We start from the raw sequence: 18,111 nt of genomic DNA on the forward strand, positions 1-18,111 counted from the left end.
CAGGCCTAAAGCTCTCAGACTTTAGAATCGGCCCTGGGCAGTGGGGCTCGGGCTTCAGCCTCGGGCCCCAGCAAGTCTAAGCCAGCCTTGGCGACCCCATTAAAACGGGATCCCAACCCACAGGTGAGAACCCCTGCGTTAAAGTCTTGCTTTAAAAGGACTCAGTTAGAAAAGACCTGGGAAGTCCTCACTCCTGCTAGCTGCGGTGTGCACTCGGGGCTCTGGGTGGGCCGGGCGATCTCTCTGCATGGAGCTGCTGGCAGGATCGGGGCCTACATTAAACCTGCTATCAGGTGTCGGAGGCAGAATTGGGAAGTCCTGGTATTTAATTTTCACGTTAGTATTTATTTCCCCCCTCCCTCAGGAAAATGGGAGCCATTACTTCACTGTGACCAGTGTTTCCGAGTGACCAGCTAAGATCCCTGTGGGAGGAAGGAAAAGAACAACATGGATGGGCTCCTAGAACAGACCAGTGTGTTAATGCACAGTAAAATCGCTGAAGCTGGGAAAAGGAATGGCTTAATTAACACCAGGAACTTAATGGCGGAGAACCGAGATGGCCTGGTCTCTGTGTACCCAGCTCCACAGTACCAGAGCCACATTGTGGGGAATCTCGCTGCTCAAAGCAGGAACGACCCAGTACAGCAACTGCTGGACCCCAATACGCTCCAACAGACTGTGGAGTCCCACTACCGCCCCAACATCATCCTCTACTCGGAGAACGTGCTGCGGTCCTGGGGGGAGAGCGTGAGTGCCGAGTGCTGCGAGACCACCTTCATTGAGGACCACTCCCCCACCAAGGACAGCCTGGAGTACCCCGACAGCAAGTTCATTGACCTCTCCGGTGACGACATCAAGATCCACACCCTCTCCTATGATGTGGAGGAAGACGAGGATTTCCAGGAGCTGGAGGTCAGATATTGCATGTTGCCTGATCAGCGGCGGATGGGGGGGACGTTTATTTCGAATGTTGTGGGAGGGGCATGATGCTCATTTCCCGGACTGGTGTGGCCCTGATCCGGCAAGGCACTTGAGCTCACGCATGACTGTAACTGGTCAGGTGAAACCTCCAGTCCCATTGAAGCCACAGACAAAATTCACATTGACTTTGATGGGGCCAGAATTTCACTTGTTCGCATCAGTAGGGAGCCTCACAGGCTTGCAGTGGTGCACGTACTTTGCTGGGCTGCGGCCTGGGTCATCTTGCCTGGATCTGGCTCCCCTAATTGCCCTGAGAAGTGTGTCCACATCAGATGTTACTGTATCAGCCCTGAACCCAACAAAGCTCTAACTGCGTTGGTTGGTGCAGATGTTCTGGGTGAATGTGAGGCTGTAGCCTCACGTGGTCCAAATAGAACCTAAGAGGCTAAATATTTTTTTGTTCTTCCCTTGCCAGGGGATTTCTCCATTCCGAAAGGCCTGGATGGGAAGAATTTGCAAGCTTCCGTTTTCCCTAGGACTCCTCGTTCCCTTTGATTGGCTCAGAGACATGCAGCAAACAGCAGGAATGGTTTTTTCTTTGCTGTTTCTGTACCAATAGGGCAGGGAAAGGGGAATTCTACACGGCCAGTTCCGTGGCCGCCATACTGTCTTGGCTACCAACTCCACGCCAGAGACATTGTCTTAGCAAGGTGTGCTAGAGGAGTTTGCTGTAAGAACCCTGTCCTGTTGCATTTGCCAGCCAGCTCTAGGGGCTGGGATTTTAGGAGAAGAGATTGCGCAGCTGGCCCCTTCAAAGCCAGCTCTTCCACGCGGTGTTTGATGTAGATAATTACAGTGGGTCTTTAATTGCATGATGCTGTTGACACATCTGGCCCTAACTCCTGCTCCAAGAGTCCCTCCCTTCAGTTGAACTCAAATCAGCCAGGCCTTTTGAGGCCACCTGGAATTTCAGTGAGAGCCTTATGTGAGCTGCAGACCGCCCCTGGAGCCGACGTGCGGGGGGGATCAGTGGAGGGCCTGTGTGCGCGCTGAATGGGCTTCTCCCTCTTTCACAGGGGTCTGTGGTTTTTAACAACAAAATATACTGTGACAGACCCAGACCAGTGGGGTACAGGAGTCTGGCAGAGGGCAGATATACTGGTCACTGGATGAGTAGTTTTCTGTTCCCTGAGTGACCAGAGCAGGGGCTGCACTAGAGTAATCAGGAACCTGCTAGAACCAATTAAGGCAGACATGCTGATTAGAACATCTGCAGCCAATCAAGGCAGGCTAATCAGGGCATCTGAGTTTAAAAAGGAGCTCGCTTCAGTTTGTGGTATGCGTGTGAGGAGCGGAGAGCAAGAGGCGCAAGGAGCTGAGAGTGAGAAGGTGTGCTGCTGGAGGATTGAGGAGTACAAGCGTTATCAGACAGTAGGAGTAAGGTCCTGTGGTGAGGATAAAGAAGGTGTTTGGAGGAGCCTAGGGAGTTGTAGCTGTCATACAGCTGTTCCAGGAGGCACTCTAGACAGCTGCGATCCACAGGGCCCTGGGCTGGAACCCGGAGTAGAGGGTGGGCCTGGGTTCCCCCCAAACCTCCCAACTCCTGATCAGACACAGGAGGAGTTGACCCAGTCTGTGGGGAAGATCACTGAGGTGAGCAAATCTTCTTCCAGTAAGCGCAGGACCCACCAAGGTAGGGGAGGAACTTTGTCACAATACAAAAGGAGCCCAGTCCAAACGGGGCCTGCTGTGGTCCAGGGGGTTCTTCCTGCTAAGTCTAATGGCTGTTCGATCGGGTCTGGGGAGGCATGGTTCTGTAAAATTGGGGGTGGGGGAAGTAGCCTCACGCTTTCCCACTTTTCTTTCAGAGAAGGTAGGAGAGAAGTCCTCTTTCCCCTTCAATGGCTCTAGGGAGAAGCATCGGCTGGTGGCTCGTGCGCTAGGCTCAGGAGACCTGTGTCCTGCTCCCATGTCTGCCCCTGACCTTCAATGCAGCCTTGCAGCATTCTGTGCCCTGGTTAGATTGCCCGGCCTGCAGAGCAAGGTGCATCTCATGCTATGTGCCTGGACAGCGCCTGGCACAACCCAGCCCCCATCTCAGCTGGGGGCTCCAGCTGTTCTACTGTTCTACCACAAAGAAAATTCTGCTGGGGGGGGCAATTGCTGTATCAGCACAAGTGCTTCGAGCAGCCATGGTCCACGGGATGTCCTCACCTTGGGTCCTGGATAGAGTTCGGGTCACCCCAGCTGGGGTGAGTAGCTCCAGGGGAAATGCTCAGTGGAGGTGCCCGTCTGAGGAGAGAGCGGCAGGCAGTCTGCGTGTCTGAGAGAGGCGAGGAGGAATGTGTGTTGTATGCACCAGGCACAATGGGGCCCTGGTCTCAGCTGCTGTACTACGGCAAACACACAGCAATTGTCCTCCTTCCCCAAATGGGCAAGGCAGGTTCCTGTGAGGGACCCCGTCTCTCCACACTGCGTATGGGGGTCTATTGTCTCGGTGCTGAGTGGGCACTGGGGCTGCGTAAGCACTTGACCCACCTTGAGCCTGGGCTGAGACGATGGTGGGGGGGGCGGGGGAAGTAGATCTGGGCATGATTCCACTTGCAAAGACGGTGCTAGGCCCGTGCCAGGGCTGCAGCGTCACTGAGCCCACAGGCGGCTGGCTCGAAGCCAGAAGAACGCTGTGTTAGCACGACTGGCTCTGCAGAATTGGCAGCAGCCGGTGGGAGCTGAATGCTTTGTGCCAAGCCAGCTCTGATAGCAATTGCAACACCCTGTGCTGCTTAAGAGAGCCCCTGTCACGGAGCAGGGTCCCTGAGCCCTGCTGACGGAAAGGGGATAGCAGGGGACAGCATGAATGGGCTGCCTTGACCCACCGTGCCCAGATCAACCTGTTCATTGGGCCCCCCAGTGCTATAGCAACAGGGCACCTCAGAATTGATAGCGACGGGAACCTCCTGGCACCCCTGGGAAAGAGTTAAGTATTACAGGCCTGAGACCCATAGAAGTTACGGCCCAGGTTCTCCAAAGGAGTTGGGTCCCTCGCTCCCACTGAGTTCAATGGAACTCGGCTGTCCCAATAGCTTGGAGGATAGGAGCCCAAGGTCAGAGTCTATGGCAGGCCAAGGACTTGAACGCAGAGCCCTGATCTCTAGTCTTCTGCCTCAACCCCAGCCCCCATCTTCACAGCCGCTCCTGCGTCTTGCCCCCTGCCTGCCCCTCACAGTGCTAATGCCTCCCCTCTGAATGCGACACTGACAGGAAACTGCAAAGTGCGGGTCTCGCTGCGGGGATCCCCTGGCATGGGAACGTGCAGCCCAAACATGCCTCTCTGGGTGCTGCCCCTGCATCAGTGGCTGGAGGTTGCCACAGCGTGAAGGAAGAAAATATTAGCGCAGCAACTGCTGAGGCTGGGACTGAGCCGCGCTGGGTTGTTAATGACATAAAAATGTCTCTGTCTCTGTCTAAAAGAAGAACAGAGCTTCTGACTGACACGGCTGGAGCCCTGCAGAATCACCGTGCTCATCACCAGTTCTTAGTGAGCGAAGGAGTCTCCCTCCTCCTGATGATAAAACGGAGGGAGGGAAAAGGGTTTCATCCCACCAGCTTCCCTGGCTGTGCCACAGAGTTGTTAAGGCAGATCAGCAGTAAAGGGAAATGTGAGCAGAGATCCAAGTCTTTTTTTCATCAGCCTTTGGAGAGATGCAGAGAATTTGATCCTGCCATCCCGTATGCGCGGCACATCACTGCGTATCTGGGAGAATCAGCTGCTGTACCAAGAGACAGTTAGATGTGAGTCGCATGGCCTAGTGCCCATTCAAGGCACAGATTTGCAAGGGAGGTGTTGTCTTCCCCACACATCTGTGTTGTGGCTTCTTTCTGGGGCTAGACCCCAGCAGCAGACCCTTTCTAGGCAGGCCAACGTGTGACCTTGTCTACATAGGAAAGTTACACCAGTTTGAATTTACATTGGTTGTTAAACTGATCAAGCTAAATATTGAATCAACAATATTTAACAGGAAGTTTAATAGGCAGCAGGTTTAAAACAAACAAAGGAAGTATTTCTTCACACAATGCACAGTTAACCTGTTTGACTCTTTGCCACAGGATGTTTTGAAGGCCAAAATTATAACAGGGTTCAAAAAATAACTAGATAAATTCATAGAGGACAGGTCCATCAATGGCTATTAGCCAGGAGGGGCAGGGATGGTCCGTAACCTCTGTTTGCCAGAAGCTGGGAATGGGCGACAGGATGGATCACTCGATAATTACCCTGTTCTGTTCATTCCCTCTGGGGCACCTGCCATTGCCCACTGTCGGAAGACAGGACACTGGGCTAGATGGACCATTGCTCTGACCCAGTGTGGCCACTCTTACGTTCTTATATAACATTGAATTTCATCTGCTGTTTTGTTGTCTAGTTACCCGGTTGAGTGAGATTCCTTTGTAACTCTTTGCAGTCTGCTTTGAACTTAACTATCTTGAGCATAAGCATCAACTTCCTCTCTACCTGGGAGGTGCTTGATACCTCCGCCCCAGGCCTGCCCCCACTCCACCCCTTCCTCTAAGGCCCCACACCACCTCTTCCTGCCCCTACCCTGCCTCTTTCCACCCCCTCCCCTGAGCGCATCCTGTCCCTGCTCCCCCACATCCTTGCAGCTAGGGTTGCCAATTTTGATTGGATGTATTCCTGGAGGTTTCATCAGATAATAACCTTTAATTAAAGGTTAATCTTTAATTCCTGGGGACTCCAGGACAATCTTGGAGGGTTGACAACCCTACCACCAACACCTCCTGTGATTGTGGCAGGTGGGAGGCGCTGGGGGGAGGGAGTTGATCAGCAGGGGGGTTGGAGGTGCTTTGCTGCCATTGGGCGCTAAGCGCACACTAACTTTTTTTTTTGCATGGGCACCTATGATCTTGAGTAGTTTTGTATTGTCTGCAAACCTCACTGCCACCTTACTGTTTACTCCTTTTTCCAGATCATTTGTGAACATGTTTAATAGGTCGGTCCCAGCACAGAGCCCTGTGGGACCCCCCTATTTACCTTTCTCCACTGTGAGAACTGACCATTAATTCCTACCCTTCATTTCCTGTCTTTTAACCAGTAACTGATCCAGGAGAGGAACCTTCCCTCTTATCCCAGGGCACCTTACTTTGCTTACAAGCAAACTCAAAGGCTTTCTGAAAGTCCAAGTGCATTATATCATATACATTATATCAGCGGGATCACCCTTGCTCACATGCTTGTTGGCACTCTCAAAGAATTCTAATAGACAGTGAGGCTTGATTTCCCTGTACAAGTCATGTTGACTGTTCCCTAACACATTGTGTTCATTTATGTGTCTAATGATTCCGTTCTTTGCTACTGAAATTCAGCTTACCGGCCAGTAATTGCCAGGATCACCTCTGGGAGCATTTTTAAAAACTGGGTGTCACTCATCTGGGACAGAGGCTGATTTAAGCTATACATTATGTTCCTTCAGAACTCTTGGGTGAATCCCATCTGGTCCTGGTGATTTATTACAGTTTAATTTATCAAATTCTTCCAAAACCACCTCTGCTGACACCTCAATCTGGGACAGTTCCTCAGATTTGTCTCCTAAAAAGAATGGCTCTGGTGTGGGAATCTCGTGCACATCCTCTGCAGTGAAGACTGGTACAATGAATTTATTTAGTTTCTCTGCAAGACCTTATCTTCCTTGAGTGCTCCCTTAGCACTCTGGTCTTCCAGTGACCCCAGAGATTGTTTAGCAGACTTCCTGCTTCTGTTGTACTTAACAATATTTTGCTGCTAGTTTTGGTGTCTTTTGCTAATCGATCTTCAAAGTCTTTCTTGGCCTGTCTAGTGATACATTTACACTTGATTGGCCAGAGTTTCTGCTCCTTTCTATTTTCCTCAGTAGGATCCGACATGCATTTTTTAAAGGGTGACTTTTTGCCTCTTAATATCCTCTCTTTCTCTGTTGTTTAGCCATGGTGGTGGGTTTTGGTTTTTTAAGGTCCTCTTACCCTTTTTTTAATGTATTGATTTTTTTTTTTTATTGGGGGCATACATTTTAAAGCATAGTTTGAGCTTCTATTATGCTTTTTAAAAATAGTTTCCATGCAGTTTTTAGGCATTTCACCTTTGTGACTGTTCCTTTTAATTTCCATTGAACTGGCTTCCTCATTTTTGTGTAGTTCCCTTTTTGAAGTTAAATGCTACTGCAGTGGGTTTCTTTGGTATTTCCGCCCCTCCTGCGCGGATGTTAAATTACGTTATGGTTGCTGTTACAAAGTGATTCAGCTATATTCCCCGCTTGGCTCAGATCCTGTGCTCCATTTAGGACTAAATCAAAATTGCCTTCCCCCTTGTGGGTTCTAGGACTAGTTCCTCCGAGAAGCAGTTATTAATCGTGTCTAGAAATTTAATCTCCGCATCCTGTCCTGAGATGACACTCAACCAGTCAAAATGGGTCTACTTGAAATCCCCCATTATTACTGAGTCTTCTGTTTTTGTTTCCTCTCTCATCTCCCCGAGCATGTCACAGTCATGGTCATGTTTCTTTAATACCTGTTATATCAATATCCCCAGTGAATATCTGGCACTCGAGTTCACCCAGCTTAGTGTTTAGACTTCTGTTTGCAGTGCTGTTGTAGCCATGTTGGTCTCAGGATATTAGAGAGACAAGGTGGGGAGGTAATTTTTTAAAAGATGCATTTTTGCCTTAACAGCTTCTGTTACTCTGTGTAGCCAAGGCGGCATTTCTTTGGTCCTATTACCGTTTGTGGGTTTTAGTTAGGGTACATTTAGTTTGAGCCTCTATTATGCTGTTTTGAAATGGTTTCTCTGCATGTGACTGTTCCTTTTTAATATTGCTTCACCAACAGAAGTTGGTCCATTAAAAGATATGACCCAACCTACCTTGTCTCTCTATTTAGACTTCTAGCATTTGTAATAAGCACTTATAACATTTGTCAATATTTAGTTGTGATGTCCTTGAATGGGACTCTCTCTTTCATTTGACTGTTTCTCTTGAGTTACTTCCTGTACTTTGTGAGCTTCCTCTTTGCTAGGACACAGATTATCCCCTTTAATAAATCCTCCCCTAAGGGGTGTGTCTGTCTGAACCATGTGCTCTTCTGCACCTGTCGGCTTTCCCTCAGTTTATAAACTCCTCTATGCTAGCTATCTGGTTCCATTTTGGTTTGGGAGCCCATCCTTCCTCTATAGGCTCCTCCTTTCCCAAAAGGTTCCCCAATTCCTACTAAGCCTAAAACCCTCCTCCCTACACCATCGTCGCATCCACGCACTGAGACCCAGCAGTTCTGTCTGGCCCTGTGCATGGAACTGGAAGTATTTCAGACAGTGCTACCATGGAGGTCCTGGACTTTAATCTCTTACTTCACAGCCTAAATTTGACCTCTGGGTCCTCTCTATGTCTCTGGTACCAACATGTACCATGATCACCGGTGCCTCCTCTGAACTGTACATAACTCTATCTAGATATCTCGAGGTCTGTAACCTTCGCACCTGGCAGGCAGTTTTTTCTGTCAGGGCTAATGGCTAGACAACCCATCAAATAAGGCTTGATTAAAATACTGCACAGGTTCCTTACTGAGGTATTCGTCCATGGCTGGGCTGCTCTCTCTTCTCTAGGAGTATCATTTGTCATACCACACTCACTCTGCTATGCCCGCATCTCAGTGACTAGCTTATTAATGAAACCCAAGTTATTGATGAAATACAGGAGTGAGAGAGTGAATTATTCATACATAGAGCATAAGAATGGATCTGAGTTCTCATGTTTAAAAAAAAAAAAATCCAGCGATGTCTGAAATATTCTCTGTAAAATGAAAAAAAGATAGAATCTTCAAGTGAGTAAAAACCGAAACGTGTCCCTTCACCAGATGTATCAAAGCACAAGGCCACGGAGCCTAGAGGTGGATCTGTTGCACCTGAGCTTTCAGCTCAAGTCTCGTGAAAATTGCTACATCTGTCTCAGTGCTTACGTGGCCCTTTTCTCCATCGTGTCTGAGTGCCCGGGATTCGTGCCTGGATTTCCAGCATTTCTGCGAGGTAGAGCAGTGCTCTGCTCCCCATTTTCCAGGTGGGGACTGAGACCTGGGGAGGCTCAATGACTTGCCCAAGGTCACGTCAAGGAGAGTTTTGTGATTGATTCAGCGAAGCCAGGATTTCACCCCAGTCTCTGTATTAACAAACTCAGCTTACTTTGTGGCAGCTACATGGAGGATGAAATGGTTAACGGGATTCTAAGGCCTCTTATGACTGAAGTCAGACTTGGTTATTGATTCTAAAATTCCTGGCTGAGAGCTCAGGCTGTACAACATGTGCCCAGAACAAATACCAGTGAAGGAGGTTTCTCCATGGACAGGCTGGCAAGTGCTAAAGCAATGTATGTTCCTTTGAGTGCAGCTACTGTGAAATACATACAGTTCAGTTCTGCAGGGGGACCCTCTTCATCCAATGTTGGAAATTGAATTGCCTTCCACCGTAACACAGTGATGAACTTCGTGCTGAGATGGCTCAATATTCCAGCAATGACTCTCTTCTGAGTGTGCAGAAAGCTGAATAGTCCAATTCTCATCTCAGATGCACAGCATCCCTTGTTTTGGAAGAAACCCTATAGGGCTTGCACATGAATGGGATTTTAGACATAGGAAACAATAATGCAACATGTGCCTGAGATGGGAATCTGGTACTTAACAGACCTTTGCAGTTTCTATGGCATTTATGTGAGTTGAAGAATCTATCACAGGTATTTGTGTGCTCCCCATTGCTATAGTATTCGTGCACCTAGCAATCTTGAATATATTTATCCTCAGAATACTCCATGACATAGGGAAGTGCTTTTAGCCCCATTGCACAGACGGGGAACTAAGGCACAGAGAGGCTAAGTGACTGGCCCAAGGTCTCTTTCTCACAGTCTGTGACAGAGCAGGGACTTGAGCACCAGACCAGCACTGTAACCACTGGATAATCTTCCGTTCTGGAATATTATTGCAAATGCAAACCTATGGGCCTAAGCTTGTGAACACACTTTACTCCCCAACCTCCTCATGCTGCAGCCAAGCTATGCACGTGTGTACAGGTCTCTAGAATCTGACCCTATAGTAGAACCCCAAGTCCCACAACAGTGACTTCTCTCCTGGGTTTTCACTAGAAACCATACCGTTTTCAGGCTTCTAAAACTTAGCTGGAACAGCTGATTCTTGTGTTGGGTCTGAGCTGAGAAATGGATTTACATTCAGTCCATTTCATCTTTTTTATTTTCTTGGTTAGTGGAAACCAAACTGGTATTTTTTCTTCTTCCTTCTTTCTTTGATTTCAGAGGCAAGTCTGGGAATTCTCCATCCAGAAACTAGCTTTGATGTTTGAAATGCATGTTTGCAAGGTGCCAGCTCCCATGTGCAGTAGAGCTTTGAGGTTGGATTTGTCTTTCCATTTAAAACAAATGACCTATGAACATTAACAAAAGCACCTGGGGTAACAGCAATTTCTGGACACTGTGGTACTGACCTGATCGTACAACTTTTGTGGCCTTGACCCAGGTTCAGTGACGTCCTTCCATGTTTACTCTCCCCGCCACCTCACTTGCATGGAACAGTGTGAAGTGTGTTGTGAGCAAAGCAAAATCAAAACAGCAAATTTTGCTGGGATGTTCAAAGGGGCCCAATTTCCATGGGACTGTCAATGGCCATTTAGGGCCCTTTGAAACCTCCCAGCCTTAGTTCTCAGCACTTTGAGATCTGCAGCCATCCTTCTCTCCTGCAGGAGCAAACTCTATAATGTAACTCTAGGCCCGGCAGATGATGTGTGTCCCACGTGCACTGGCCTTGGGGAAATGTTCATTGTTCCTGTGGATCGTCGTTGGCGGGGGAGGGGCTTTAGTGTGGGAAAGGGAATCAGCTGTTACAGGCAGAACAGACAGATTGAGAAGCTCAGGTCAGACCCCTCCCCACGTTCCATGATTCTGCTATGTAGGCGATTAATTAACAGGCTGCACTAGTTATGTTTTATTTGCATTCAATTTTTTTTTCCCCTGAAAGGAACTATGTTAATAGAAGCCACTGGAGTCTGTTGACACTGAGCTCTGTCAAGCCGCAGGGCTATTAACACTTGTTAGCCACGCATGAGGCTTGGAGCTAATTTTCAGTTCTTTCTTTACCAGCCTTCCTCTGAGTCACACTTACTACACCTGGGGTCAAGACACAAAATCACAGAATATCAGGGTTGGAGAGACCTCAGGAGGTTATCTGTCCCACCCCCTGTCACGCAGGACCAATCCCAATAAATCATCCAGCTCAGGCTTTTTCAAGCTGCTTAAAAACCTCTAAGGAAGGAGATGTCCCCACCTCCCTAGGGACCGCGTCCGTGCTTCACCAACCCTCTAGTGAATGTGTTTCTAATATCAACACTTAAACCTCCCCCATGCAACTTGCGATCATTGCTCCTTGTTTGTCATCTTGCACCACTGCGAAGTTAGTCACATCTCTTTGCATCCCCTTCAGTAGGGAGGTGCTATCAACCCCTCTTTCTCTTCTGGACTAAAAAGCCGTTTCTTTCAGCCTCTCCTATTAAGTCATGGCCCCAGACCCTAATCTTTTTAAAGCCAGCAAAGTTAGGGCACTAGACTACGACGTGATTGGGATGAGTTCTGTGGGCGAATAACACTTCATCAGAGCATGGTAGTGGAAATTTCAGGGCGCCGTTATATTAGAGAAGCTAGAAGTCTAGAGAGAGGCCTATCCTCCTCGATTGACTAACGCCTCGTTATCTCTAGCTGCTTTGCCTTGCACTATAGTATACCACCTGCCCTGTAAAGATTCCACTACTGCATCCTGACAAGTGGATCCACCACGAAAGCTCGATGCTCCAATACGGTCTGTTGTCCTCGGCACCTATAGACTATCTGCGATCTGTAAGCGCAACCACGGTACCCCTGATACTAACATTTTGTTGCCCTCTGCTGGGACTCTCTCCAATTGTTCATCCTTTCTAGGGGGCCCAACTGACACAAATATGCCAGCATGTGTCTCACCGTGCGAGTGAGGGGCATATTCACTTCCTGTTGCTGCGCTCTTATATGCAGCCCATATGCCATTAGCCTTACTTGGCACAAGCCACATGCTGACTCATATCCAGCTTCTCATCCACTGTAATCCCCAGGTCCTTTTCTGCAGAGCTGCCACTTAGCCAGACAGTCCCCAGCCTGTAGCGGTGCATGGGATTCTTCCTTCCTAAGTGCAGGACTCTGCACTTGTCTTTGTTGAACCTCCTCAGATTTCTTTTGACCCAATCCTCCAAACTGTCTGGGTCACTCTGGACCCTGTCCCTACCCTCCAGCGTATTTACCTCTCCCCCAGCTTAGTGTCATCCACAAACTTGCTGAGGGTGCAATTCATTCCATCATCCAGCTCACTGCTCATAGTCTAATAAGTACCCTCACTTGGTGTCGCTGCTCTTCTTTACTGTTGTCACTGGCACACAGTGCCAGTTGACACGTAGGGCCAAATGCTCCACAAGGATTAACGAGCAAAACTCCATTGGCACCAGTGGAGCTCCAACCATTTACAGGAGCTGAGAGTTTGGATCTATGCATTGTAAGTGAGAGTCACCTAGCAGGGTTCTGCAATTGCCCGGAAGTGAGCTGTGTTTCCAGGACAGCACTCCAGCGCGTACAGAATAGAGGCGCTTCAAAGCAAGGATTTCTGGGGCAAGTTTTTCAAAAGCAGAGTATATTAAAAACCAGCTATGCTGAGCTTCCATTTAGGTTCTGATTGAAGTGTGCTTTAAAAAATAAAGGGCACTTCATCACTGTGATTCTCCACCTATCTTTAGGGACATAAACATGCCCCTTTACTGCATGTACTGCTCTCATGAGTTGGAGAGATTGTTGAAAGCTCACAGTATTAGCTCCCTGCCATTCTCTAAAGAATATGGATATTTAGACGACATCTCCACGCTTGGAATTACTGCTCTCCGAGAACAGGGCATCATTTGGCCAGGTGTAGCAGTCTTCATCCTGTTCTGACGTCGATTCGTATATTGCGATCTGAAAAATCCTGTTCCAGATGACAGAGTACACCAAGTGTCTGAGTTTCAAAGCTTTATTAATAACGTAATGAAATTACAGCAGTGAGTGTTGGGACTGCTCCCACGTCACTCAAAGGAAGCAAGAAAGCATTAGTACTCCAGTCTCACACGCTTTCATACTCATACACGCATGACACGAGGCTGGCCAAGCCTGGGTGTAACGTAAGAAGAAGAGAGGGAGAGGTGGACAGGAGTTCTTGTCCCGTGCATGGATTGTCCAAAGTCTGCTGTGATTTCCAGTTTTCTTTGGCTTTTAGGAGGGTTTTTAAATTCTTGTTTTTTTGTCGGGCATTTTGTTCAGGCACCTTTGTCCCCTTTGCTTTTTGTACCAGTTTTCTGTGGCTTCCTCAGCATTCCCAAAACACGCCAGCTCCAGGGATGTGAAACTCAGTTTTCCCCCCTCACTGGCCTTCATGGTCTCACCACTTTTGCAATCCCCTCCCCAGCTGATTTCCCCCTCCCCTTTTTTCCACAGTTGGCTGGGGTTGAGTAAGAAGCAGATGTGGCTGCATAGAGTCTGTTCAAGTGCCGTGATCTTGGCCCGAAGCCTGCGTCTTATCTTTGGCCTGAGCTGAGAGCTGAGGCATTGAATTAACCTATTCTCCTTTCCCTTCCTCCCACTTTGGCCTTTCGCAACCTGAAAAGGAATCTTCCACTCCACACTCACACCTTTAACCCTTCCCAAAATGCCTTGTGATGCTTGCAACAGCGTTAGCAACATACAGTGCTGATCTGCCTCCCCAGGGGAGCCCCTGGGTTGTGACACCAGGCACCTCCCTCCCTATGCAGGGCTTGCAAGGAGTTCTTCAGAGAGCAGCCTCCTGGCTCTCTCCCGCTATGCCTGCACTGGGGGAGTTCTTACCTAGCCGAATAGGAGGCCATGAGGGCTCCACTAGGCTGCCCAAGCCCTTTTAAGCCAGCACTAAAGGGCAGGTCAGAGGCGAGGCTCTCACCTGGGGTTCCTTACAGATTTCTGCTCTCTTATATTATTCATCTCAATTTGAGCTTTCCCTTGTAAAAAGTTTCTAGGCCTTTGGAGTGTGAAGACAAGCTTCCCACTATGAACGTTCGGCATATAGTCTTCAGATGGGTGATCAGTCCAGGCTTGAGCTGGGAGAGATGCTAACTGCCACGCTTGTCTCAATGCAGTGTTAATACACCTATAGCTGTTAATCTACTGGTGCCTGTGTGGACAGGGGAAAAACAATCAAATCATCACTTTTTATCCCGCTAAAATCTTTTGCAAGGTCTTTTTGAACAAACAAATAGTAAAGAGCAAGATTCATAAGGAGAAGTCATGGTGTGTGTGGGGGGGGGAAGGGGTTACTACTAATCTCAATTATTGTGCTTTTCCACCCACCACAGACCTTCTTTAAAGTGTCACCCCCCTGTTCATTCAGTGCCCCACCAGGGCCCAAAATCCCAGCTGCCTATTAATCAATAACCCCGCGCATGTGCAGAGCCAGATCATTTGAAAACATGCCCACATGCTCCCCAATCCATTTTGCTGTCTTACAGAGCCCCCCAATTACCTACACTCCACTTGATCTCCCTGTTAATTCTGCTCTCCGCCCACAAAGCCCCATGACATTGTCCCTTTGTAGAGCTCCCCAGTTAACCTCCCATTAATACTACCCCATCCCCCAATCTTCCTATGTCCCTCCCAGACCTGTTTGCAGGGTGTGCTGCTGTTCTAACACCCTGACCCTCACTACTCCTCCTCCGCTGCCAAAAGGAGCAGCAGATCTAGCTGTTCGCTGGGTGCTGGGAGGGGGAAGCCCCCAGGGCAGGATCCTCTGAGGCCAGGATGGGGCCAGCTAGGACAGTTGAAGACCAGGGTGAAGACAGCAGTAGCCTCTGCACTATAGGGATCTAGCTCTGATTGGCTGCCTTCCCCATGAGGTGGGATAATGGGGAAAGGCAACCAATCAGATGGGGATTTCTCTGTAAGCGGGGGGTTTTGTGACAGACCTTTGGAAAAGGTCTGAAAACCCGTTGACTGGGCAGGGCTAGTCCAGTTGCCAGCTGTAGTGTTTTGTGGAAGCAGGTCCCTCCACACAAGTTCCAGGGTAACGTTCTTCGTTAGCAAACTGCCCCGCCCACTTCACAGCCGCAGCAGCCCCGGCTCTAGACTAAATGTGAGTACATCTCACACACACAACCTATATCTTTCAAAAGTTTCTTTCAAATTTTTCTGTTAAACTTTGTGTTTGATTGAAAAACAAATTTCAAAATGGGGTTTTTCGAATTTGTAAAGTTTCGTTTTGGTGGGGAAACACTTTCACCATTTCTCTTTCAACAATTGTCTTTCCCACTGGAAAAAAGGAGAGTGGGGGTGGAGAAGTAGGAGGAGAAAAGTAGAGTCCCATCTTCCCCCGTGCCTCCGCAAACACACACACACACACACACACACACACACTGAAACAAAATTCTTATTTCCAGTTATTTTTGTCTAAAAACTAAACAAATTCAACCAAAGTGAAAAAAAATTCATTTTGGCCAAAAGGGCATTTTCCATTAGGGGGGAAAAAACCCAAGATGGAGAATTTTCAAGGTGCTCCGCACTCCCCCACTGGGAGGAGCACTGGAATTCCCAGGGTACAATGCAGTAGCCTTAAAGGAACAGGTCATTAATGAGTGTGGGCTGCAGTGGTGAGGACAGACTGGAGTATGAGTGGCCACCCAGGGGGCAGAGTTACGATGCTAGTGGGCCTGAGCACGGGAGCACAGAAACTAGATTCTGATGTGCTACCGGTGGCACCAAGTGTACGACTGCACATTGGCAGTGGTAGAGTCTGAATATAATCATAGTTCATGTACCCCATCCATGGGGGAGGGAAGGACGTGTCTACACTGCAGTCAGATTCCCGTGGTTCGCCAGCAACAGCTGGCTTGGGCTTGAGCTAAGGGGCTGTTTAATTGCAGTGTAGACATTCCAGTTGCAGCCCACTTTGCAGGATCCTAGAGCGCACGCTCCACTCTGAACCTGAACGGCTATGCCCCAAGTAAACCACCTCTTCGCCTGAGTCAGCGGGTATGGGCCAGCTGATGATTTTTTTTAATGGCACTGTCCACACACCCTGAGAAAGGTGGAACAGCCTCTGCCCTTACCCTAACACTGCGTTCACATCCTGTATTCATGTACTCCGAGATTTAAAGCTCAGAATGGACATCGTCTAGTTCGAGTCTAACACAGGCAATAGACTTTTAACCAATTACCTCGGTATTTTTACCAGGTTTCTAGCATTGGTATGGAAGCAATTAACCATTTCTTCTCTTCACATCCTTTGCCAGCCTTGGTTCAGTACGTTTCCGGAGTTTGTACCATATTTGCCCCTCCTCCCACCTTGTATTAGTTTAATGCCTTCATGGCTGCTCCAGTTAGGCTCCAGCCCAGAAGATTAGCCCTCATACCTGGGAGCTGGAGGTGGGTCTGTTTGTACAGCCCCTGCTCCCCCTGGAACGTGGCCCCACGTTCCACAAAACCAAGACTTTCCGCTTCATGCCTGTTGCACAGTCAACGATTCGTCTCCAGCATGTTCTGCCTTCTCTCACTCCTGGTGCTGGAAAGACCTCAGTGAAGATCAGGGGCTTTCCTTTCTTCAGCTCCCTACCATGATCCCCAAAGTCTTCAATAAGTTCCCCATGATTCGGTGTGTTTGGTACCAGTGTGAATGAGCACTGGTGGAGGCTTGCCAGTCAGTGTCAGAACCCATGGGGATACAGCGACGCTTCGTAAAAGGAATGGTGTCTGTTCGTACAGCTGGACTGGACAAATGAGTTCATTTTTTACAATACATTCTCTCCATGAAGATGCATGCATGCACCTTCCATTCATAGTAGCAGGAACTGGACATGCATCTGGGGACAGAACACCTTCCCCTTGTCTGTGTTCATGGTGAAACAAGAAAAGCGCTGATAAAACTGTGAAGTCATTAACAGGAATAAAACCTGTGTCCTGGGTAATAACAACAATCTGGGGAAAGCCCTGGCCTCATTAAGCCCATGAGGAAACTTCCCTTGACTTCAGTGGGGCTAAGATTTCACCCAACATGTATTAAGAGCTGACTCCCCCCAAGGAGTCAGTGTTATTCATAGAGTAAGAGATTCAGCCGGGTGTTGGACTGGTGAAATAGGGGAGTTTGGGACGGCAAAAAAAAATCCACTGTCCAGTCCATGGCCAGAGCACATGGCTGCCTTCAACACCAGAGCTGAAACAGCAGCTGCATTCCCTACTTGTCCCTTGGTAGCGCGTTGCTCTCCATTACTCTCATGTTGCGCCGATGACACCGGAAGAGGGAGGTCTGAGGTGAAGTGACTAGCCTGGAGGAAGGGGAATGTCTTAGGGCTTTGACAGGGATTCAGTGTTATTCAAGGGAACAGAAATAAGTTCTGTTATCCCTAATTGGGCAGGCCAATCCCGAAATGTAGATGTCTCAGTCCCAGGCTGAATGGCTCCAGGACAGCATTTGTCCTGGATTCCCTGTGGCACTGCTCTGCCTCTGTCTGAGGCTCTGTGTGGCACCAGCCTCTTCCCAGAGGGGGGCTGAGGTGAGCCTTAGCACCCCCACGCCATCAGGCCCCACACCCTGCTTGTCCTCTTTCCCCCGTGGCCCCACCCCTGGCCTGGCCAGAAGTCGGAGACAAGCAGTAGTAAGAGTTGCCTCGGGAGCCCAGAGTCCCAGACCCTCCCCCTGCCCTGGTCAGCACATCCCAGGGACAGCGACACAGGCCGGGGGCTGTTCTGGGGCCCCCTAGCTCCAGTACAGACCCCGGGGCTCCCCACAACGGCCTGGGCTCCCTGCGCAGCTCTTCCCATGTCTCAGCTCTGGCTTCTGGCCTGGCCAGGGGGTGGGGCCACAGGGGAAAAGGAGGAACAGGAGGTGGGACCATGGAGTGAGGGGTCCTGTGTGTGACCCTTTTTGCATTTTGGCAAGGTGATTATCCTGTCTGTGCTATAAAAATACACCTCAAGTTACCAGGGAGGTTCTACTCCTAGGTGCTCACAGACGTCGCCTTTGGCAGGGGAGGAGTAATTGAATCATTAACTGGATTCTTTTCTTTTCTTTTCTTTCTTTCTTCCACTTGCT

The 18,111-nt window shown here is 49.0% G+C and overlaps 1 protein-coding gene across 5 annotated transcripts in view; it reads left to right on the forward strand.

The window, feature by feature from the left end:
- SYNDIG1 (synapse differentiation inducing 1) overlaps positions 1-18,111 on the forward strand; it is a 110,031-nt gene that overhangs the window by 21,165 nt on the left and 70,755 nt on the right. For 4 of the 5 annotated variants that reach the window (XM_075064546.1, XM_075064547.1, XM_032770542.2 and 1 more), the window contains one exon: positions 365-912. In XM_075064546.1, coding sequence (XP_074920647.1) covers positions 448-912 — 465 coding nt within the window. In that variant the 5' untranslated portion in view covers positions 365-447. Of the gene's footprint in view, positions 1-364; positions 913-10,256; positions 10,352-16,257; positions 16,442-18,111 lie in introns of those variants that run through there. The other variant, XM_032770535.2, reaches the window with a different exon arrangement.

The sequence above is a fragment of the Chelonoidis abingdonii genome, chromosome 3, assembly GCF_003597395.2.
Source record: "Chelonoidis abingdonii isolate Lonesome George chromosome 3, CheloAbing_2.0, whole genome shotgun sequence".
Taxonomy (NCBI): Eukaryota; Metazoa; Chordata; order Testudines; family Testudinidae; genus Chelonoidis; species Chelonoidis abingdonii.